General features: G+C 34.0%; 1 protein-coding gene across 6 annotated transcripts in view; it reads right to left on the bottom strand.

Annotated features, from left to right (window-relative positions):
* Positions 1 to 25,025, bottom strand: part of Sap47 (Synapse-associated protein 47kD) — a 680,382-nt gene that overhangs the window by 570,067 nt on the left and 85,290 nt on the right. For all 6 annotated transcript variants that reach the window (XM_069839888.1, XM_069839891.1, XM_069839887.1 and 3 more), the window contains exon 4: positions 10,202 to 10,326. In XM_069839888.1, coding sequence (XP_069695989.1) covers positions 10,202 to 10,326 — 125 coding nt within the window. The remainder of the gene's footprint in view (positions 1 to 10,201; positions 10,327 to 25,025) is intronic.

The following is a 25,025-nucleotide window of genomic DNA, read 5'->3' on the forward strand; positions in this document are numbered from 1 at the left end:
TTTATAGTAACGAGGAAAAGATTATGCAGCGGCTACTGGAATTATCTCGAAAACTGTGTGCCGAGAATTGGTCCCTTTTCTTACGCATGCACACAGTTCCATAAAAGTGGTTATATGTGCATTGTTTTTGGAGGTGACTGTCCATCCGAGTCCACTAGGATAATCGGGAATGTATGTTTACTCTTATGTCTCACCCATCCCAGCTTGCGACGAAGATAACAACCGACCTTGCTGCTATGAGTAACTCGCTCTGCAGTTCTGATTAACAAAATCCACCTGCCTAAATCGATGGCGCCCACTTATAACAATGTTTCCTGCATCACTAAACACGAAAAAAACTTTTTTTCTGTGAAGCACTTCTCCACGATCGTTCAATTTAAATCCAAACGTTTAACCGAGTTTACTTCTCAAATTCTCATATGACATAATGGAGTTTACACTTTTCATAAACCAGAGAAAACTAATTTTTTTTTCTTTATCAAACTAAATACACAACCTTCATATTATACAAACTCAGTACAGAAAATGCACAAGTACAGCGGTCGAACAAGAAGACTGGTGCCTATTGTAATCGAATTACCAGATTTTAGAAAGAGAAGAAGGTAGTTACGCTCTCACTTGCACACAGTGCAGACATGGCTATTTTATAAGGGATGAGGGGGACGTATGTATTTCATATGCTAGGAAGATGAGCTGACAACAACGTGGAAGGTTTCTTGGAAAACCATAAAACTTAATAAGGGTTTCGTATTGTGTTTCAACTTTCAATAGAGGTAGACTAGATCACTGTCCTCATATCTCCATCTCTTTCTGAAGTGTTTGTGCAAAGATTCTCCTTACGCTACCTGGTTTACAGTAATAAAATAACAGTACTATTGTGCTTTTAAGTAAGCAATTTCCGAGAGAGAAATATTGTCTGAATTTTTAGTACGAGTTTGAATTAAAATAATAATATTAATATCAACTACAACCGATTAATTTGACTCTATTATTCGATTAAATATTTTTGATCGATTAATCTTACAACGGAAATTGATGGATTAATCGATTAAATCCCACAACACAACTTTTAACACGTTTAGTTTTTCCGTGGAGCGTTTTTTTCCGTACAGTTAACAGCAAGGCAAATAGAGGTTAACAGTAGCTGTTAAGAGTTTCCAAATTGTCGTCCACTGAGCGTGCAGTCGATACCGTGTGCCGAGGCAGCTGTACAGAATCCTCATAGAAACCATAATCTCGTCAACGCGTTTCAAGTCGCGAAATATTGTATTAAGCTTCATTTTAGGCCACATCAGTGAATATGTAGTGTAAATGATGTCACGAACAGATATTTCCGGTGCAGGTAATTGCCCCTATAACACTACCCTATCTGTTTTGTTAGTAATAATCAGATCTAGTAACGTCTCAGATGTTGCAGTGTGATGCGTCGGCAAAAGCGGTAAAATAGCCATACATGTGGCTAACAAACGAAAATTGGAGAAATAATTATTGTTTACATCTACATAAATGGCACAGTAGTCGTCGGTGGTTTCGTGGTTACTGCGCTAGCCATTGAACTCAAGGTTTGCTCGTCAAAACCAGGCTGAGGATGACAGATTTTAAAGGACGATAAAATCCTTAGCATGGCTTCCTCCGGAACGGAAGTAAAACTGTAGATGTCGTAGATTTACGGAACGTAAAAGAGCACTTCTCCATGATAGATTAATTAATTATTATGGTTTACTTAATAATGACGCTCGCAACTGCCGAGTTTATATTAGCGTCGCCGGAGGCAGTTTGTCTCGCAGCAGTTCTTTTACATGCCAATAAATCTACTGACATGAGCCTGTCGCACTTAAGCACACTTAAATGTCATCGACCTGGGCCGGGATCGAACCCACAACGTCAAGCACAGAAGGCCGGCGCTATACCGACTGCGCTACCCAGGCCGACTCCCTGAGAGAAGTCCCCAGAGAAAATTTGTCAGTTATTTCTTATCCACGTTAGATTTCGATGCGGTAGCTTCAACAGTTGAAAGAGTTCTTTAAATAAAATACTCGTATCACCATCACCAGCACATGACAGATGAATGAAACCTACTGATATCGCTAACCTAAATTCCATGACAGTCAAGGTCGCATACATCATAACCGGGGTAAACAAGAGAGGGTGTTGTGCAGGGGAGCAAAACCTGCTGTATGGAACAGCTGAGTGTAGTATTGATCTCTCTCCCTCAGTCTTCCTCCCTTCCTTCCCAACCAATGCCTTTACATTTGCAGTCTTGTAAGCCACATGCAAGGGGATAACAAACTAGGATTGCGGAATTCAGCATACGCTAATTAGAAATAGTATTTTGGTATAGTGTACGTTCATTAAAATTATCATAATGCCAAACAATTTAAAAGTGTAATTCTAATTTTCTTACGTTCTTCTGTCAATATACCTGCGCTGTGGTGAAACTTAAGGACAGTGTTCTTAGCTCTCATGAAATGTGATGGCATGGTTCTTTATGTACTGTACACTCGTGGAAAGAAAAACTGGCCGGCTGAGAAACGTCTTCAGTTGTACCGAAATTTTGCATCATGCTATCTTTATCTTTTCAGTCATTCTCTTCCTTCCCACGCCTTTAGAACGAAACTAACCCTCTTCTGCTGTTATCAGTTTCTAATTTAGATAACAATATAATTCACGAAACTTCCTAATACGAAATTAACAACAAATAACTTTCCAGGTTTCCGCGTTTTCCACTGCTCATACATATGGAAAAAAAATGGCAAACGATTGTTGTCGAGTGTGCGGTAGCTCTTTGGTATAATACTCGACAGAAGTTACTCTGTTCAACGAAACAAAAGTTACCGTGTTCGGTCCCCCACTTATTGCTGTACTGCATAACAATCATGAAAACGTCTTTACGCAAATCATTTTTCCTTTCCACAAGTGTACGTTCCTCCAAAGAAAGTATGGGATTTTATTGTCCTTTGAAAATTCAATACCATCAACCGGTTTTGAATCTGCGAACTTCGTATCTAATGTGAAGCATAACAATTATGTATATAAACGTTTCTGAATTATTATCATTAATAAAGAAAAGACTAAAATACGGTATTACAAGAAGAATTAGACATTGTTATAAACTGGATGTAAAAATGTACAAACATAGCAGTATACAAAAGAAAATTAACAATCAGAACAATACAGATAAATTTAATGACGTCATTCATGGTTTATTATTATTTCGAAATTATATTAATTAAATTAGTACGGCTTACATTGCATTTTCTTTTGCAATACAACTTAATGATTTTTTTATTTCTATAATATGATGATGATGATAATCATGGTTACAATCAGGGTGCGAATTAACGGCGGGGATGGGGGGATTTCCCCCATTGGAAAGTTATCCCCCTCTCATAAATTATGTTAACATCCCGGCCAGGGATAACTTCTATCCCCTCCCCTCACAAAATAGAATTGTTTTAATGCAAATATACTTCATAAAGTATCAAGTAAGAAAAGAAAATAATATTGATGTATTATCATCACCGGCAAGCTGACAACAATAAAAAAAAAATAAGAATTACACATCTTATCTTAAACCTGCTTATAGATACAATATTACTATTATGATCAAGATACAAGACAAGCAACTCGTGCGACCAAGCGTTGAGCCGTATCGAATGAGGATAATAATTTTACGTATGGTATTCTCTATCTAGGATTCTATCCTCCTCTCATCAGAAATCTTATTTCGCACCCGGTTGCAATAAAATACGAGTTACTTCCGTTTCCCATGAAGTCATCCTCCTAATTCTCCAATATCTCCCATCATAACAGTTGCATGAAGAAGTGCTAGGGCCCGACAGGCGGCGCAAAATGAAAGAGTATTAAATGTACAGATATCAGAACGAATCTGTGCGCTTTGCGTTACGCCACAGCTACGTCACTCCTCCATGCATAGATTAGCAGCACAACTGAACTGAAAACATTTGTCATGAGTTAACTTGTACATATATTATTTAATACTTTTTTCACCTGGTCGTTATAATCTCCCGACACTGATCCAGCTTTCCATGTACCTAGAGCACCACGTATGAAGTCCTGCATGAATAATAATTCCTTTTTCCCCACATTGGAATCACACAAAGTTTTTTTTTTCTGCATGTGATAAAATATAGATTTCATCTGTGTACACAATTGGTCTGTTGTGCTCTTTATATCGTGAATATCTTGTAAATATGAGATCCTTTCCTCGTATTTCACATTTTTAAATAATGACGGATTTGTTTTCAGGGGTAGACTACTGTACCTCTCCACCTGAAATCTAGCGACTTTAAAATGTCCCTCAGACTCTTTCACTGCCCTAAAAATTTTTCTCCTGCGGACTTCTATTTCTAAAGGCGCCACCTGCTTTCTTGGACGCAAAATTCATGCACAATTCGTCGTACAACACAAAGATTAAAGTCATCAAGACCAGTAACACGTTTACCATGCTTATACTTCTTTGGCGTAATGAACATGCATCTTCATTATCATTTCCCATCATGTCTTGAAATTTTTCTTTACATTCTGTAGAGTTCTCTTTGACGCATCTCACGCTCCAATTGCAAGAAGGAAGGTTTAATCTGCATCAGAACCAGTACTACAGGAAAATGCAGACGCTTCTTTCGACATAAATATTGAACTACATTCCAAATAATGTCGCTAGCTTGATCAAGGAACTTTTTATTTTCCACTATTTAAATTGTGTATTATACAAATGTACACACACAATGTGAGAAACATAACACTTATTATACTCACTACCACACTGAACAGAGCCACGCGACAAACTGAACAACAACCAGTCCGAATGTTTTTGTTCGCTTCTTCCACACCTCGCCCTTGAAGCTTAATGGATTCAAGAGCACAGATTCGTCCTGGTATCTGTATTTAACATTTTATGAATTAATACAATTATCTGCATGTCTTAAAGAACAGTATGAACGATTATTTCTTCTCAAGAGGAACAGAAACGAAAAGCAATAAAAGACCAAAAGGAAAGTAGAAAAGGAACAAAAGACTGGAAGATCCTAAGGAAAGGGAGAATAATAGAAGACAAGGATGAAAGAACGGAAAAGTGGAAGAAAGAAGAGATTTTAGGGAGAAATATTAACAGCAAAACGAACAAAAGAGGAAGAGGCAAAGAAAAGAGAAAAGAATGAACAAAATAAATAAATGGAGGAAGGAAAGAGGGAAGAAAAAGGACTCGAAAAAATAAAACAAGAGAAATGAGATGGAATGAAAGGGGCAGAAAAAAGGAGAAAAGAGGGAATAAGCACGGTACGAAAAGTAAACTAAAAATGGAGAAGTAAAAAGTTAAATAAATGAAGAGACAAAAAGTGGAAATTTCCTTAAAAATTTATCGAGAGAAAAAAGTGGAACATTGGAATACACTTCCTCAAAATTGGGCGAAAATTAGTCATCTTAGTGAAAAAAATTGCGCAATTTTCTATGAAAGAGACGTAAAATCAGTGGTTCCTAGTTGTAGATTTATGGCGAGTAAAAGAATTCTGCCAAGACAAAATTGTCAAAAAGCAGTACCTCGTCCATTTTAGTTACACAGCTCTGTGGACAAATGTCCCTTCAATATATCTCCTGAGAACGCAAGTTCTTTGACGGTTAAGGCTGACAGTCAAATACTGTATAAAGAAACGAAACGCCATAGGATTTAAAATATCACATCATTTAAGGGGCTAGGTACAGCTCACAGCAGTAAAACTTTGGAAATATTCAACATTTTTTTTCTTCCATTACTGTATCTTTTACAGTAATGAAAATTAGTATGTGTAAAACACTGTCCTTCTGCTATATGGAAAAAATATTTTTACTATTAAAAAAATTATTTACATTTTTTTTTTATTTATTTATTTATTTATTTTATTTTTTATTTTATTTTCAAAATTCAGTTCACTGTGCAGTGATGAAGAGTTTCCCACATAACTCAAAAACTATCCAACATTCTATGGTGAAATATTTTGTGTGTATTTATGCATGTCATATCTACAATATGATGCAAGATCACTTCTCTACATTTGATAGATTGTCTGATAAAAAATAAATTCATTTTAAAAAATGGTCAAATATCAGTATTTTCTTCTAACACACAAAAAAATATTTATTAAGAAATGTAGTTGAAAGAGCATGATGTTGTAAACATTAGTTTTAGCAATAAAATAAAAGAGAGAGAACATGAAAAAGTTAACAAGTTTATGAGTTATGAGGGAAACGCTTCATCACTGCACAGTGAACTGCCACCACTTCGAATTTTGAAAATATATATAAATTTTTTAAATCGTAAAAATATTTTTTCTTCATATAGAAGGGCAGTGTTTTACACATACCAATTTTCATTATTGTACAAGATACAGTAATGAAGGAAAAAAAAGTTGAATAGGTATTTCCAAAAAGGAACATACATCATACACCGTATTATACAAATTTAAATTTCACGTCACATGTAGCATGTACACCAAATGTGGACAATACACAAAAACACACATACAAACACAAAAGGGGGGGGGGACATTAAAATACCCTCTACCTTAACTTTTCCCATCATTCCCTATCCCACAAAAATGGATGATTATTTCAAAATGTTTAAGAATACGTCGTAAGATTCTGTTTACAACTTTTATAAATTCAGAGACAAATTATGTTGAATACTCATGAAATGACAGGCACTCTACTACATTCAGAACAGAGATAAACTCAGATTCGACGATTTTGATATAAATCTACATTTCACGACTGAGAAGATAATGCCACAGTACAAAGGATCTCACTCAAATGAAATGTCTTATCAGACAAGACATGAAAAGAGACGTGCACTGCTGAGTGTCTGCTTTACAGGCATAATAGAAAGACAGTTACGTCCTAAGTTGAGCACCAAATGATGTGCTCTGAAATGGAGGCGAAGAGACGATGTGGTGAACTATTGAACGCTGCACTATTATAGAAATGAATGTTTATATGAGTGATAAGGAAAACTTAAATGTCCATTTAATATCAAGGATAAACAATTTAGAGATCTAATAGTACTATCTGTACGTACTTATGTATTTATCAGAGTTTTTTTTTTTTTTTCGAAAGATAAATTTTTAACATCATTTATGAAAAAAAAAAAACAAAGCTCTATTTTCAGAAACTAAAATTAAATAATTTCGAGCATTTGTCATTAGAATTATTGTTTCCAACAGCTTTGTAGGTTCCACTGAATATACGAATTACTAAAATTTCAAGATATTTTATGCACTATACCTCTGATTGAGGTTCTTGTTAATACGTAGCTTATGTACATCTATTATCAGGCAGTACATCTTACTTGACAATAAGTTAATTTTCAGGGTAAGAAAATTGTTTGTATACGCCTTAGTCTGATTAGATAATATTTTACTAGTCAGCGATGTAGGAGGAAAGAATTTGGCCACTCTATCCCATTAACTCCTGGCTTAGTTACCTCATGAGTGATGCCTTATTAGCTTCATTTATGAGGTTCAAATCTGTCTTCCGACAATTGACTAAACAACAACAATATGTACAAGAAAAGTTATACTCCACAGAAAAAATAAACTCTTTGTGTTAAAAAATTTATTCTCCTGAAGTTTCGAAAAACAAAAGGTAAAACACAAATATTCCATTAAAATTTATTATTGTAATAATGAATAAACATTTTCCAAAATGTAACCATCATGTTTTTACACGGAATAGACTATCTTAATATCGTGTAATGTAAGACTTAATTTTTTTAATTCGCCGTAGATTTGAAGTAACATTAATTTTATATCCAGACTTCCAAATTGTGACAGAATCACTCTATACTTTTCAGAAACAATTTATCGTTTTAGGTGTTGGACAGGAGCGACTGTGAATTTGAATGTAATCAATGTTGCGAATGATAAAGTATTGTGAAGTGTTCTAGTACTAATGCCATGCAAACAAAATAAAAAAATATTGAACATTAATATTCCCTAGAACTTTTCTCAATCATTATCAAACTTTACAAATGAATAGAATCAAACAAAACTAATATTTAAACAAGATTCGTAAAAGCTTCAAAGAATAGTGTACAAGAGTACTGAAACATATAATTAAACAAGAAAAGATTATAACAAAAATATAACCTAGCAATTGTCATTATTAAAGCCATCTCCACTGACAAGCTGTCACTACACAGCCTCATAATATTATGTAGGCATGCGTTAATTTCGAAAAATTTTGTCACTTGTTACAAATTACTGTATTTTTTATCACATGTTCCGTTTGATGAAAACAATTTCTATTGCATTTACTAATTTTTCATTCAACCTAAAGCTCTGTATGATTTCATAATAATTAATCTTTTATGATCAAACAAAGGATAACACGATGTTTTTCGCAAAAGTCTCATTTCTGTTGGAGCTAGTCCGTTTTAACCTAATTTTTTTCTAGTCCAAATTTCGCTTCCTTATGTCATTGTAGTATGTATTGTAGATAGTTTGGAAATTTCGTATTATATAGTGATTTACTTCCTTTTTTACCACATTTAAAATTAATATCATAAAAAATAGTTCATTGATTGTTGTTTGAAATACAGAGGAAAGTTTACAGATAGTGCGGATTCATGTTCTTTAGTCCATGGGAACATTTCACCAAAAGATGGTCTTTGTTGGACAACAATGTTTCTTTTCTCTCTCAATAATGTAGACTGAGTTAAAAGATATAACTCTGATATGGATAAGAAACATCCAATAGGTAGACTCAAGAGTATTTTCAATTAAAGTAGATCGCTTTAACTTTGAAAATTTAATATGGAGAAACATAATGCAGCACATCTCTCTGAACTGACGTACAGGCACTCATTCAGATTCATTAACAAGAAAGGAGACTACCTCAATTTTTAGTCTGATTCGCTGGGATAACTCTATCCGACAAAGTACCCACATGAACTCTGAAATCGAGTAAGAAGATTAAAATGATGGACTTGCTAAAACGTAAGAACATGTAGGTAAATAATACATATCACATTTTTGGGTGCGAAGTATCATAAGTAATTTATAAAACTTTGAAAATATTTTGTTATTAATAAGAAATACCACGCCGACAGGTAATTTCGGATTAAATTCGGTCAGATTTAATTTTAATCTGAAGTGAGAAAAAATTATTTCAGTTCATATGAACATATAGATTGAAGAGTGATTTGAGCAGAAATACTTTCCAAGATGTTTCCATCTAAATGACACGCGTTCGGTACACTGCTCTACCTAAGAGCTTTGCGTGATCGCGAAATCGAAGCAATACTGAATTGGAGCCTTGATACTATTTGAATGCCTTTCATTATATCCAGACTTAAAGCGCTGGATAAGGATGATGTTATTAAGGTGTCAGATATGCATATCATCAATGGATTTGACATTATCTGTACATATTTCACGAAATTCTGTGTGTTGGTACGAATACACACTAACATTCCTAACCATGCAAACTCTTGACAATATTACTACATTGAAACCTCTCTTATACGGACACGTATGGTTCAAAACCTAACGTGGTGTCAAAGGTACAGTAAAGTAGAATTGTTTTATCATACAATGGAAAGCAATGCAGTACATGCAGTAATTAATTTAACTCATTATTAACAGTTTTGCGAACTCCTTTTCTTTCCCCACTGAAATTTTGTTCCCATGCATTTAATATTGAAGTTCTAATGTTTGAAACTGTTGAATTAGAAATTACAAACCCTTCTGCAGTTTTCCTACAACTAACACTATAAGACAAACGAACAATAACTTGTTTCATTGTCCACTGGTGTGGAGTAACGGTTAGCATACCTGCCCGTGAACAAGCGGGACCGGACTCAAATCCTGGTTGGGACAGGTTACCTGGTTGAGGTTTTTTCCGAGGTTTTCCCTCAACCCATTCAGAGCGAATGCTGAAAACTTTCGGCGTTGGATCCTGGACTCATTTCGCTGGCATTATCACCTTCATCTCATTCAGACGCTAAGTAACTCCAGACTCATATTTAGCCACAGTACAGTTACAAAAATGCCACAGAATTGTTCTTATTACCCCTCATCGAATTTTATTAAGAATTACAATTTTGAATGCTTTCGAAGTAAGGTTTGTAAACATTTCTCGGCAAACATTGTTTCTAATGTATGGAACGGTAGAAAATACGTAAATAATTATTATAAAATCATGTACTTACGTTCTCCTCGACGGTCTTTTTGATTTTGGCACTTGCTTCGCTCACTGTTTTTCCAGCCTTGTTGACTGCAGAGAACAGGAAGCTTCCTATGGACTTCGCCCCCTGCAAGGCTTTTGTAGACACTGCTGCAAATCGAAACGAATCAGCCATTAGTATGTACTAGCACTCATATTGAAAATATAATTTTACAGTATATTAATTATGTATTATGATGTATATTCGTTGTTCTCGGATGCAACAGTGCATGTCAAAATGTGCCTCCTAACATTAATCTATGTCTGATTCTCTGTTATCTAGGAATATACCTTGCCTTCTCACGGATAAATTGTGTGTTTTGTTTTGTAAGAATAGCGGGCGAGAGAGAGGAAAGAAATTTGCATTTCAAGCGAAGGTTCTGTAAGAATGGAGGGCGATACGGAGAAGATTATATAAAATTTAAACACGAATTTGAATCATATAGAGGATGGCGCAAAAGTAGCTACACACTTATTTCCCTTATGTTCATTTTGAATAATTTGAACATGATACAGGCTCTACCAACAAATTACAGTACACATTACTTTTTTTATGTTCAAACTGTCTCCCTTCATCAATACATCGTTGAAGTCTACCTGGAACATTGACACACATGCAAACTCTGTTGAATGATGTTGTCCAGATTGTAGAAGGCGTCCTCAATGTAACTAGTCAGCTCTTCAACAGTTTGTGGTGTTCTTCCATAGACTTCGTCTTTAACAATACCTCAAAGGAAGAAATCCATTGGGGGATCGTGGTGGGAATTCAACTGCAGCACGACGTCAAAGCACCCTCCCATTGAAAACATTAGCCTATCAAGGTATGTCCTACAAGCTGTAGCATAATGCTCTGGAGCTCCATCAATGCAATATCCTTTGGATTGACCGACGTGATATTTCTGGAAACTCTACCGCTAATCGTCTTGTGGACTTCTTTGGACTAGTCATAACATGAATTAAATTGTAAACAGCCTTACGTGTTGGTGGATTTGACTCGAAATGTTCTCTCCATTCCCTCAATACAGCACTTACACCGCTAATAAAAAATGATTCAATAGTTAACACTACGCGTCATTTCCTATTTCCTACCAACCATATCAACGTACGTAGTACGTCCTACCAACCTAGAAACATACATTCCCTAAGTGTGTAGTTAATTTTGCGCCACCCCGTATAATGATAAAATTGAAGGTGTTGGTTCACAACATAATGGTACCAGTATGTCATACATTTCATTTTTCGAAATCAATATTTCATTATTTCTGTCAGTTATTAAAAAAACAGCACATTACTTTTCATACTTAATGTTGGCCACAAGCATTTAAAATGAAATGAAGGTCAACGTAAAGATTTGAAGATGCACGTCAAAAATGAAAAAATGGATTTGTTTGAAATGTTTAAATTGTTCTGTTGCATAATTGCCACAGCATGGCTTACAATTGAAGGGTTCAGGGCCATAGTGGGTCAAGCGCCATTTATTAAAAACGAGAAAAGCAAGGGTTAAAGATAGGTGAATACTATAGTTTAATGAAGATTGACATATTATTTATTTTTAATGTGCATATTTTATATTACTGTATTTGCTGTATGTTTCATTGAATTATAATAGTACTTTAATTTTAATTCTTGCTTCCTCCATTTTTAATGTATGGCACTTGGCTCACTATAGCTCTGAACCCTTCAATTATGTTGCAATTAATATGAGTAGAACTACAAAATACTTTGAGTATTAAAAGAAGTAGGACTTTAAGTGTAACAAAATCATCATCCTTTTCTATTTTCTTTACCTTTTCAATAAAAGCAACATGCGTTCTATCCTCAGGGCTAATCAACGATGTATTTTTAATAAATTCTGAAAAGCTAGCATAATGCCGCAGTACATAACCTACACTCAGGCTAGTCCGCACTGGAATCATTGAAAATATATGCGCAAAGTAACTGAAAGTTTTCGTCATGTTCAGATAATAAACAGTCAAACGCTGTCACAAAAAATATACTGTCCATATACTGTATCGCAATAGCTTTACTCAGAAAAATGAATGCGGAAGACCGAAAAAAGCTCCGATGTAATGTACCATACTCGAGACCATTTCACAAAAATGACGAAGATCTTGACAATGAACTACAGTTACGAAGAGAAGAACGAGAGACAAAATTATGATGAACAACGTTTTTGTGAAGGTTTCATAGACAACGTTTGACGAAAATGAAATAGGGAGTCTTCACATTGTATGTAACATTCTGCTTTGGTAACAAAATTAATGTTGGCTGTCTTGCTACAAAAAAGCAGCTTAAAAAACACACCAAAGGCTAATACAAAAATAGGCTATTTTATTGTTGAATATTTCACTAGTAATAGAAATGAAACTTCTAGGCCTATATTTGTGTTTATTTTTTACTTAACATATAATCGCAGTCAGTGGTTATGGAAAAGCAGCATAAAGGTTTATGAAAGGCGTAATCAATCATGAGTCTGAAAAGCTTGGACATTCCCTACAGACCATTATTTTCGCCTTACTGTAATGCAGTAATGCAGAGGTAGTAATAAAAATAAGTTATATTCAAATCTATACTAATAATAAATCTGTAAGCGAAATTTTTCTGGTAATTTTCGCTTTTCCAAAAATAATTGGTGTTAACATGTGTAATTAATCATCCTGAAACCGAAAATCGCTTTTTTGAATTTTTTTTTTTGTGTCTGTTACCTTTTCACGCGATAATGGCTGAACGGATTTCGATGAAAATTGGAACATAAATTAAATTCGTTATAACTTAGATTTTAGGCTATATGGCATTCAAAATACTTTATTTAAAAGGGGGGGGGGGTTATAAGGGGGCCTGAATTAAATAAACCGAAATATCTCGCTTATTATTGATGTTTGTGAAAAATGGTACATAACAAAAGTTTGTTTAAAAATAATTTCCGATAGGTTTTATTCCAGGCAAAATTTTGATAGGACTGATATTTAAGTCTGTCTGTCTGTCTGTCTGTCTATCTGGATGTTTGTTACTTTTCACGCGATAATGGCTGAACGGATTTCGATGGAAATTGGAATATAAATTAAGTTCGTTGTAACATAGATTTTAGGCTATATAGCATTCAAAATACTTTATTTAAAAGTCGGATTATAATGGGGCCTGAATTAAATAAACCGAAATATCTCGCTTATTATTGATTTTCGTGAAAAATGTTACATACCGTAACAAAAGTTTCTTTAAAACTGATTTTCGATAAGTTTTATCCCAGGCAAAATTTTGATAGGACTGATATTTAAGGATATACAAGAGTTTTAAAATAACAATACAATACCTTTCCACCGCCACCTCAGATTATAGTGTCGTTGTTCCGTAACTTCTATGTGTAAAATATTAAATTTTTTAGTAGGAAGAAAAACAAATTTATTCATTCTATGGCAGTAGTGCATAATAGATCGTGAATTCTTATATTTTCGAAAGAAAGAAATATAATTAAGTTATATACTGTATATTAGATTGTATTATTTGCTGCATCACTATTTAAGTTATTTAATAGAGCAAAACTCTGAAAATCGATATGTGACATAGGAGTTTTTGCAGGAACGACGACGATGGCTACAATGAAATGAAAAATGACTCCGCCTATTTAAGGCGGCCTTGACGTTTATCAATATTAATATACAGAGAATATTTTGTATGTTTGTATGAAGAAATCTCAGAAGCTAATTAACCTTCACTATTTGAAATTTGTAGTTTCTCTAGATGGATGTAATGCTACAAATGAAGACTGAGGTAAGATGAAAAGAAATCTGTTCGCACAGAAAACTTGATATTCTGTCGAAATATTGTATAACTTGATTATTGCAACTTTATTTGGTCCACATAAAATACTCTAATTTTATACACTCATTTTACCATAGAGATCACTGGAGCCGAGTTATTTTAAAAGGTGTTATGAAATGGCGTTCCTGCGCTCATAATTTACTCATATTCGTTTCCTGTGTTTCTTAAAATAATATTTATGTAGGGTAATAATAATAATCCCGCTGATAGGAGTGGTTGTGTCACAGACCGTGAATGTGAACCAAATTCGACATTCAAAATAACTTCCAAAGGGGTTAGAGAGAGACTAACGAAATTAAAAAGTCGGAAGTCTAGAGGACCAGATAGTATTGCTACAGAGATTCTTAAATTAGGTTCCGAGGCCATAATTCCATACTTAATGCGTATATTTCATGTTTCCATAAACAATGCAGCTATTCCATGTGTGACTGGAAATCAGCTATAGTTGTACCCATACATAAAGGTGGAAATAAATTAGATGTCGGAAACTACAGACCGATCAGCCTTACATCTGTCGTATGTAAAGTCATGGAGCATTTGATATCGGATTATATTCGTCATGTTCTAAATGCGAAAGACTGGTTTTACAACCGCCAGCATGGTTTTAGGGAAGGCTTCTCATGTGATAGTCAAATTACGTCGCTGGTTCAGGATCTAGCTGAAGAGATAGATAGAGGCGGAAGAATCGATGCAGTTGTGATTGATTTTTCGAAAGCATTTGATTTGGTGCCACATGACATATTAATAGATAAGTTAAGTAGGCTAGGAATAGATAAAAGAGTGGTGCTATGGATCCAAGAATTCTTAAAAGATAGAACCCAGAGAGTTAGAGTAGGTCATGAAATATCGGAAATTGGAAATATAGGTTCAGGGGTGCCACAGGGCAGCGTTCTGGGTCCATTACTCTTTATAATATACGTAAATGACCTATGCCAGAATATTACATCAAATGTGAGGCTATTTGCAGATGACTGCATTATCTATAGAAAGATTAGAAATAATTCAGATGTAGATGCTATTCAAACAGACTTGAATAAAATTTATAACTGGGCGTTAATGCATAGGATGAAAGTAAATGGTTCTAAAAGTAAATCTATAACATTTTGTAAAACCCGAGAGGAAACTAGTCTTAATTACGAATTCAGTGGTGTTGTAATTCCGCAAGTACAATGTTGTAAATACCTAGGAGTGTATTTAAACTCCAAACTTTCTTGGGGAGAGCATATTGATAATGTTATGGGTAAAGTATGGAGGGCACTTCACTTTATTATGAGAATCTTGAGAAAGGCTAGCCCCAAATCGAGGGAAATAGCATATCTAACGTTAGTGCGACCGTTAATGGAATACGAAACTACATGTTGGGATCCCTATAGAATATATCAGATAAATTCCTTAGAAAGAATCCAGTATAGGGCAGCTAAATTTGTTAAAGGTAAAAGAGAAGATGGAAACGATACGATAAAAGAACTTAAATGGGAAACGTTGGAAAACAGACGTAGGAAAACTAGAATAACATCATTGTATAGAGCACATCTAGGTCAGAAACCATGGGTAGACATAACGGCTCGGTTAGAAAAGCCAACGTACTATGGTAGGAACGATCATGATTTTAAAATCAAATGTAGGAAACAGAAAACGGATGTAGATAAATTCTCATTTTTAAATAGAACTATAAATGATTGGAATGACCTACCTGCAGCGGTCTTTGAGGGCTGTCCTTCCTTAAGGAGATCCAAGAATAACTTAAAAAGTTGTGTATAAAGTGCAAATTAAAATTAAGGTGACATTTAACATTTAATTTTTTTTTAATGGGACATGTATTTATTTAGCCTGACGAGTTACTTCCTTGGTTTGAATTGTAAATTATTTAAAAATAGCGTGTAAGAGGGTCTTAGACTAGAATTGTTTAGTTTAAATGTAGTTCTGTTTATAAGTACAGTATGCATAAGGGTGTAATTATTTGACTTATTTGAACTGTTGTATCAGTGAAGCGAGGTGAGTCAGTGAAGTTATGGTTTTACAGTGCAGTGAATAGTTCCGATCAGTGATAATTTATAGCGTCAATGAAATGTGTTCCATAGTGTCAGTGAAATGTGTGCTAAAGTGTCAGTGAAATGCGTCATAGTGCCACTACAGTGAGTGAGATGAGAGTAAAGTGAAAGACTATTGAAACTTATGTAGGGCCTATACATAATAATGTAGGTTGAAATGTTTTTATTATTATTGTGTTAAATTATATTGTGTATTCTTATTGTATTGTGTATAAAATTGTAGGCCTATTGTGTATTGTATAATTGTATTGTGTATTGTAAATTTATTGTGTATCGCTTATCATTTCTTTATTGTGTATTGTATATATTGTGTATACCACTGCCACGGGTGCTTGCCCACTTGCAGTGTAAATAAATAAATACATACATACATACATACATACATACATACATACATACATACATACATACATACATACATACATACCTCATTTTTTTATTTGCATAAACAATGATATACAACCGAGCGAGTTGGCTCAGGCGGTAGCATTTGAGACACGTATTCAGGGGTCCCGGGTTCAAACCCCGTGGCCGACCAATCTGACTGAGGTTTTTCATGATTTCCCTTAGTCATAAAGGCAAATGCCGGATTGGAAAGATACATGCTATTATACATCACCGCCTCAATTACCAATACCAAAAACATTAATCAAAGTCTATAATCAGTTATGTGAACACAAGCCATCTACAACACACAATCGAAACAGGAACTCAACAAGAGTAAAAACGGCCTGCTGATATTCCCACACATTCTAAACACACGACATGACCACAGATGTTAAGGCGTGAATAAAATAAACTTAACAAAAAGAAAAAAAAAGATGCACAATAAGGTTAACATAAAAATGATCTTCGTACACAATCAACTCTATTAATTTGGAGTGATTTATGAAAGGATGCATTCAAGACTAATTTAGAAAAATGTTAAACGAATTATATTTGCACCAAATGAGTGGTCTCTGGACCAAAATGATAGCATTTTAATTATTTAAATACAATTTAAATTAAGTAGTATGTTAAACGATTTATTGTTCTATCAAACACGAATGTTGCCTGGACCCAATGTTCTATTTTAATTATGTAATTACTTTATATTTATTTCTAATATGTGCAGTGGAGCGCACGGGTACAGCTAGTACACTATAAGTCACTTGTTCAATACAGCCGATAAATATTTGAAAGCGAAGGGATTTGTAAACATCTTCCATTATGTCTTAACATAATACAGAGTAAGCCTACAGTACCTTTATAAGTTTAAATATTCACAAAAATCTACTCTGTAGATTGTAGGCTATTATTTGTTGTCTACTGTAGTACGTCAATATGGATAACTTCCTAGCTTTGTGACACATGTCAAATACTGCTTCGATAGAAACTACCGTATATTTCCGAATATATGTAAGGCCACATATTTATTATTTGTCGCTCAAAATCGGGATGCGCCTTATAATCGCGTGTGCCTTATATTCGTATGAAATGTGAGAATTCTTAAAATTCACATTTACAACAACAATTAACTGAATATGTCTATTTAATATAGAAATATTAAGGGTACATCTGCTTTTATATATAATTTCTACAACTTTAATTTTGGGATGCACCTTACATTCGCGTGCGCCTTATACATGAAAATACAAGGTAGATGGAATATAAAATTGTCAGGAAACATGACATTTCTCTGAAATTATGACGGTTGGAAAGTCAATTATGAAATACGCAAGTTACAAAGCGCAGTGTGATTTTATGAAGGTGCCGTCATTACGCCTCAAGATTAATAATTGCACTTCCCTCTCTATTGTCATTGAAAGCCAGTAGGCCTATATGTGATGTCTGAAGTTCAAGTATTCCTACTTCCTATTGTTTATATTATTTTATTTTATTCTTTATTCAGTAATTTAGTTTGATTAGTGAACTATGACAATAGAGGGGGGAAAGGGACTTGCCACCCTACTACATTATCTCCTAGCTTAGTTACATGAGTGACGCCTTACTGGTGTCACTTATGATATTCCGCAAGTCTTCGGACTTCTGAATAAACATAAAACATACATCAAATAATTTGTTTTGTACCTGCGTAGCCTAAGGCGTCATGTCTTGCAGCGCCAGTGATACGAAATAAGCGAATGTTTGAGTCATGAAAGAAGAAATTTTAAGCATACAAAGAGATAATTTATTACAGTTGTATGAAAAAAAAAAAAGTGTTCATACAACTGTAATAAATTATCTCTTTGTATGCTTAATATCTCATTTATGAATACTGTTGAATTTGGCTTTACTTGTGTAAATTCAGGAAGAAATTTTCTTATGAAATTTCTGCCAGTATATGGAACCGGTGCCCATCCAGCATCGTGAGGAATTTGGGGGATTACAACGAGTAGCGCAGTGCGGTTTAGTAAGCCAGCTATAACAGTTTGGGAGGAGAATGATCGTGCTCACTACATGCTCTCCCGTACTGATCGGATGATAGCTCACTTCGCGTCGAGGCATATGGAAGTGAGACCAAACTGTCGGCTGGTTGTCCTTGGTCCTCCATGGATTCTTGCGCCACGGATTTTTACTCAATTTCACTTTAGAAATACAATAATTTAACCCACTTTTAGACTCATTTTTCGAATACATCAAACTATGAGATTCATTGCTATTTTAAGATCAATTCTTTATTAGATCACGGTATTAAGCAGCCGAGTAAAAAAATTAGCGAAAATTCGAATCCATGACATCACGCATATTACCACTTAGAGATAACCATTACATTACAGTAGTGGCATTACTGCATGACAAATTAAAATTGATATGTAGTAAGAAATCTAAATTAAAACTGATACATAATAAGAAATGTACAAGAGCATCTTAATAAAAGCTTCATTTTTTTAAGTGGCTACAATGATAATCTTAAAACTTGTAATTTGGTAGTGTCAGTCAAATATCACCTTTCCACACCGAGACTTCCACTTGTCAGTGCGTGTTTTTGTTTTAAAACATAAATGCTGCCACGCGAGTGAAAAGAAATTTCGCATTACATTCACAAAAAGGAACTTCCTCCTCGTACAGGAAGTGTTACAAATATGAAATTGTGTGTGTGTGTGTGTGTGTGTATTATATACATACACGACTTCAGACGAGGTGTATTCTAGTGGAAGCCTTCCAAATTACTATGTGATATTCGGCCGGTTTGCACCGGTTCACAGTGTGCAATTTTCCCAATCTAACTGGACAAAAATCAAATTTCGACTCGTTTAGTTTGGCATAGATGAATATGAATTCATTTTCCTTAATGTTTGGAGAATGTTGTGACGGATAGCTTTTACTGTTTTATCAGGAGCAAGATATTTTTAGAAGGGTGGGAACACTGAGTTCTTCCTTGCATTTCTCCCTCCGGTTCAGTCGTAGGCAAAGTAGCTTACTGTGTGGGCGAAAAAGTGCCAGCTGATAGTTATTATTTGTATTCTGAGACATGGAATCTGTTTAGACAGGTATGTTCTTATTAATGATACTTCAATTTTTAGTTTGTAAATTATTATTCTTCTTACAATAGGGTTTAAATATTACAATTGAAAAAAAAAATATTTTTTCAAGTTCTCCAAATATAATTGGAGTTTTAGTATCTCCGGTCACGTCCGGTTAAGACAATTGTTTTAGCATTTAATAAAACAACATTTAGAGTGTTGAATCCTTGTTTCAAAGTTTGCGCGTTCTTGCGCATTTATCAGCAATTAATTGTTTTCAGTGGCGGCGCACACTGTAACGCGGCGGCAACTATTCCATGTTTGGCTAAGCAGTAAAGAATCACGAAATGAGGAAATTTTTAATCACTGTGTGAGTATTTTAGGCCTACAGAATTGTTCACATGACATTGAAGTTCAGATTAAAAATACATTGGACACATTTTTATCCAACCTCAACAAACGGTGGACAAATCCGTATGTAACGAAAGGAAAAAAGTAATACAAGACAAATTCAGAACTGATATGGGTCCCATAGTTGACAAACCTCAACTAGATAGTGACACCAGTAATGATCGTAATACTGCAAGAAGATTCTTCAGAAATTCAAAACAAAGTAGTGATATTACTGGAATTAATGAAGAACTTATACGACGATTCTGTGTGATTTTGGAAACAATAGCAAGTGGTTACGATATAAATTTAGAAGCATTCAGATTATACACAGCAGAAACAAAAACACTCTATATGTAATTATATCCCTGGTATTTCATCCTGGTAACAGTTCACAAAATTTTAGTTCACAGTACAGAAATAATAAAATCTTGCATATTACCCATTGGACAACTTCCGAAGAGGCACAAGAAGCAAGGAACAAAGATTTGAGAAAGTTTAGGGAAGGACATACCAGAAAGAAGTCAAGAATATCTACAAATCAAGATAATTTATCAATGTTGCTGGTTTCATCTGATCCCCTCATTTCTTCATTAAGAAAACTGCCCGTGGAGAAAAGTGGGAGCTTATCACCACAAGTGATTAATCTGCTACTGCCCAGTCCACCAGTAAGCAGCTCGGCAACGCCAGAAGCATCTGGCGATATTTCCAGTGAAACGGATAGTGAATAAAGCACGCCTGTAAATTAGCCAATATTTTTATTGGTGTTATAATTTTTATTCTAGACAAATAACAGCAGATCTATTGTCTCAGTTGTGTATATATACACTCTTCATTACTGCACAAAAAAATATGACCGATTTAAAACAAATCTTTTGTTTAAAGAAATTGTTGTAAATTCAAATCATTTCGCACATTTGTGTTATAAAGTGTATTATTTATTTTGCCATATCACTTTGAGTGAAGTAAAACTTAGATAATTCACTACATGAAATTATGAAACTGAGAATAATGTTATAATATGTAAATTAACGTTCAATTAATATTTAATTCAAATATTAATGTTCCTGACATTGGGTCAAAATAAATAAATTAATTAAAATTAATAATTTCTTTAACTGAAGTGGTTCAAAATATATTCTGTCCTGTTACAACACTTCAAATATTTCAATATTCAATACACATATTAATTTTAATTAGGCCTACAATGTGTCCTGTGGAAAAGAAAATAATATTTTCACTCTTATTTAAGGGAATTTATAAATATAATTTTCCCATTAAACATTAAATTCTACATTGGACAAATATTTCATACCAAGAACTTATTTTCAGTGTAATATGTTCATTAAAAACAAATATATCGTTCCCACCCTTATGTGAAAGGGTTGATTTAATCACCCGATTTAAATCAAAATTGAAACATCTTTCTATGGTTGATATAAACTTGAATATAAAGTTTCATCGAAATCTAACCAAAGGAAAGTGAGAAATTAATTTTGTCCAGCTAGATTGGGAATATTGCACACAGTGCGGTTCGGAGAAACAGGTTGTTAAATTATTTCTAGGCAATATTTGCAATTACCATGGACATATACCGCATATGTTTAAAATGGGTAGACATGAGAGAACTGGTTCTTAAACCTCTTTAATATCATCACTGGCACTGATACTCTCTTTCGCGGGAATGTATGTTAGTTTGCAGTTAGAAGCTGAACTGTTGAAACGTTTATCATTAAATGCATTTTCGAGGAAAGTGAAAATTTTGGCGGTAAGTTCTTTTCTTGGATATACAGTTCATTGTTACTCCTCAACGTTAGAAATATTAATGATATAATATATTCTTAACGAGAAATAATCTACGTTAATAGCAATGTATAATTGAGGACCGTCTTTACAAAACTCAACAAACGCCACTTAAAAAAATTTACAGGAAACGTTTTTTTAGTTTATTCTCACACCTTTGATATTGTAATTCTGAAAAAAATAGACATTGTTTCTCTTTCAGAGATGCATTAATTGGCATAAAGTGCAACTATGATTGATAACTTACTTATTTGAAAAAAAAAATATGACAAAAGTTAAGAATTTTACAAAACTCAACATATCCACTTTTTTAAATGCATATACCTTAAAATGTTTAATTATTTTTCATTCGTAGCTGGTAAAATCCTCATCAAGAGCATTAATACGTATTTTTAAATAATGCTTAAGTACTACTGAATTAAAAACCAGTTAATTGTACACACTGAAATCTAATTTCAAGCCTTTTTTTCTTTTCCTTCAAAATTTGTTATTGACTTACAGGATCTCTATATTTTCATGAATTAAATATTTTTATTTGTGCAATACATTACCCAAATCACTGAAAATTAAAATCGTGCAGAATAATCTCAGTGCAATAGTTCATTATTAATCCAGTCTATTGTCAGAATCTCTGGCACATCCCTTTAAAACGTTGTCATAAAATGCCTAGCCCTCTTCCGAAATATCATTATGGAAGTAACTCATTAACTTTCTCACATTCTCAGCTTTGCTTTTGCTGATATGGTTCATCAGTGGAAGGCCAGTTGCTTTAGACATTACAGAAGCACTTGCCTTTCTTGGTGTAAACAGTCGAATTTCTATTGGCGCTAAAATTATGTTTTGTACAGTACATAACACTTTACACGATTCTTACAAGTTTTTCTGGTACGTAAGTACTCTTACCTCTGACATTTTAAATGGTAATTTGACTTTTACAATATTTTTTGCCATCGATTTTAAATCATAAGTAGCCTATGCCAGTCGTTGCCCAAAACTTTTACGTCCGCAAACATTGCCATAATTTCATAATACTCTTATAGCAATGTAATGTATTCATGTCTTCTCAGCTCTTTCTCTATCAATCGAAACGTGTGGCCTTGAGATATAATTTTATAGCTTTCCAAGGACATGAAATAAATGTTTAATTTCTTTAAAAGCTTCAAAACTTTCCAGATAACTAACAAGCAGAGCAATCATTATGCAATTTTTGTTCTGAGACCCACAAGAATCTGAAAACAATCTAAGAGTTAAATTTCTGGGTTTTTCTGGGAGTAAACATTTTCCCTAAATTACCTATGTAATGTCGTAATAACATACCTGGCACTTTTCTAAAGGTAGCAGCACGTAAGACTAATGGGAAATCATCTCTATTTTCACCTCTTACGAAATATGAAATAGACACAAATCTTTCTAGCTTTTTGAAGTCCTTCTACGCCATTTAGGTAGATCAACTTTCATATAGCTTAGCAAAAAATTGTCCTGTTCAACGTTTGTACTATTTCTGCATAAATTGTCTCGAAAATTAATTAGATCATTTAAGCAGAAAGAACCTGCAGCACGTTTTCTTTTTTCCCTGTTCTCAATGATTACAGTTTAGTTCGGATGAATATCGTTTTTTTAGGCGAAACTGTATATTTCTTACCCTTAGATTAACGTACTCTGCTCCTATTCTTCCTACCCCTTTCAGTAGTTTGAACGGATTTTGAATACTTAGGGTTCTTATTCAGTTTTCATCATTACTAGCAGAATATGTGCACTTACAACAGCGGCCAGATTTATACTGAATTAACGCAGGAAACAACAAAATATTATATAATATTTGAGATTCGAAATGTATCACTGTTGTCAAAATGAAAATGTATTATATTTTTGTAAAATATTGTTGCTTGTGGAACATGATATAAGGGTGAAATGTTGAGTTAGAGGATATGTTGAGTTTTGTGAAAATTTAAGAACTGGAGATGTTGAGTTTTGTGAAAACTCTCTATATTGAGGCACTCTTTTCAACGGAAAATGTTGAGTTTTGTGATATTATGAGCACTGCATCATTTTCCTCTCATTACAATTGACCAGAATCCGTCAAAACCCGCAATTCGAAAAAAATGGCGTTTGTTGAGTTTTGTTAAAACGGTCCTCAATTGATTTCGTTCTTAAATTATGTGTTTTGAGGTTATGACTTACATCAATGTGTCACAAATATGAAATACTAGTATTTTTAGTATTACATCCTTATACCCTGGTTTTCTGTTTCGTTACTTGGTGTTGGCACTTGTATGAGGAGGGAAAACCTCACCTTCCAACAAACTTAGAGAACAGTTGAATGAAAAGGCAATGTAACAACCCATAAAAACAAATTCGAGAAAAGACATGGGAGACGATTCATCTGGACTCACTGTCGGTATTACTGTTGGGAAAATACCTTCTAATGAAGATGCTCAATGCTTATTCTGTGCTTTTCTTGGTGGAGGCCATTTTGACTTTGCAATTTTGTTCATAGTATTCCATATTTGTACCTCTATTTTATGAAGGAAATATGTTAGATTTTGAGGAATATTTTTTCAAACATTTTATTACACCTTACGAACTTCTAAGTCCGGTGTAGGCCTACCATTTACAGGGAAATTCATCACTAAACAAGGCGACACTTTATGTTCAGTATTCAAAGCATGTAGGGTTCAAAACGAAAAAACAAAATGGTATTCCATGTTTGTAATACTTACTCTAATGTTGCGAATCTTTTTTATTTATTTCAGGGCTATTTCCCCTCTCTCGCACGATATTTTTGTCAATGAAATCCCGCTGCTACGGTACTAGTGTATGAGCGGTCTTCAAGAAGGAGATTTCTTTGCGCTTGCATGACAGAATTTTATTCGTGAAACAAACACGCTGATGAACTCTTTCAACATCCATGACATTTGTTTTAGATTCAATGCAGTGACGTTATAATCTAAGCTTTCGCCGATGTAACAATAAAAATCAATACACTATCATTTACAATGACATATTACACAGCCAATTATGAACAGATTATGTTTTAATACCATAATTATAGCTATATTTATGTTGATCCTAATGCAGTGTTGCCAAACTGTGTGGAATTCCACAATATGTGTGAAATTTTTATTGCTGTGTTTAATGTTGTTTGGAACGAACGGCTGTATGGATTTTGCGTGGAATTCTCACAGACAGGCCCACTAAATTTTTTAGTTAATCAAAAATGGGTTTTGTCATTCTGTTTGAATGTTGTTGACTCTTTCTTTATACTAGAATAGATTTTCTCCCAACTAGAATAGATTTTCTC

This window comes from Periplaneta americana, chromosome 11 (assembly GCF_040183065.1).
Source record: "Periplaneta americana isolate PAMFEO1 chromosome 11, P.americana_PAMFEO1_priV1, whole genome shotgun sequence".
NCBI lineage: Eukaryota > Metazoa > Arthropoda > Insecta > Blattodea > Blattidae > Periplaneta > Periplaneta americana.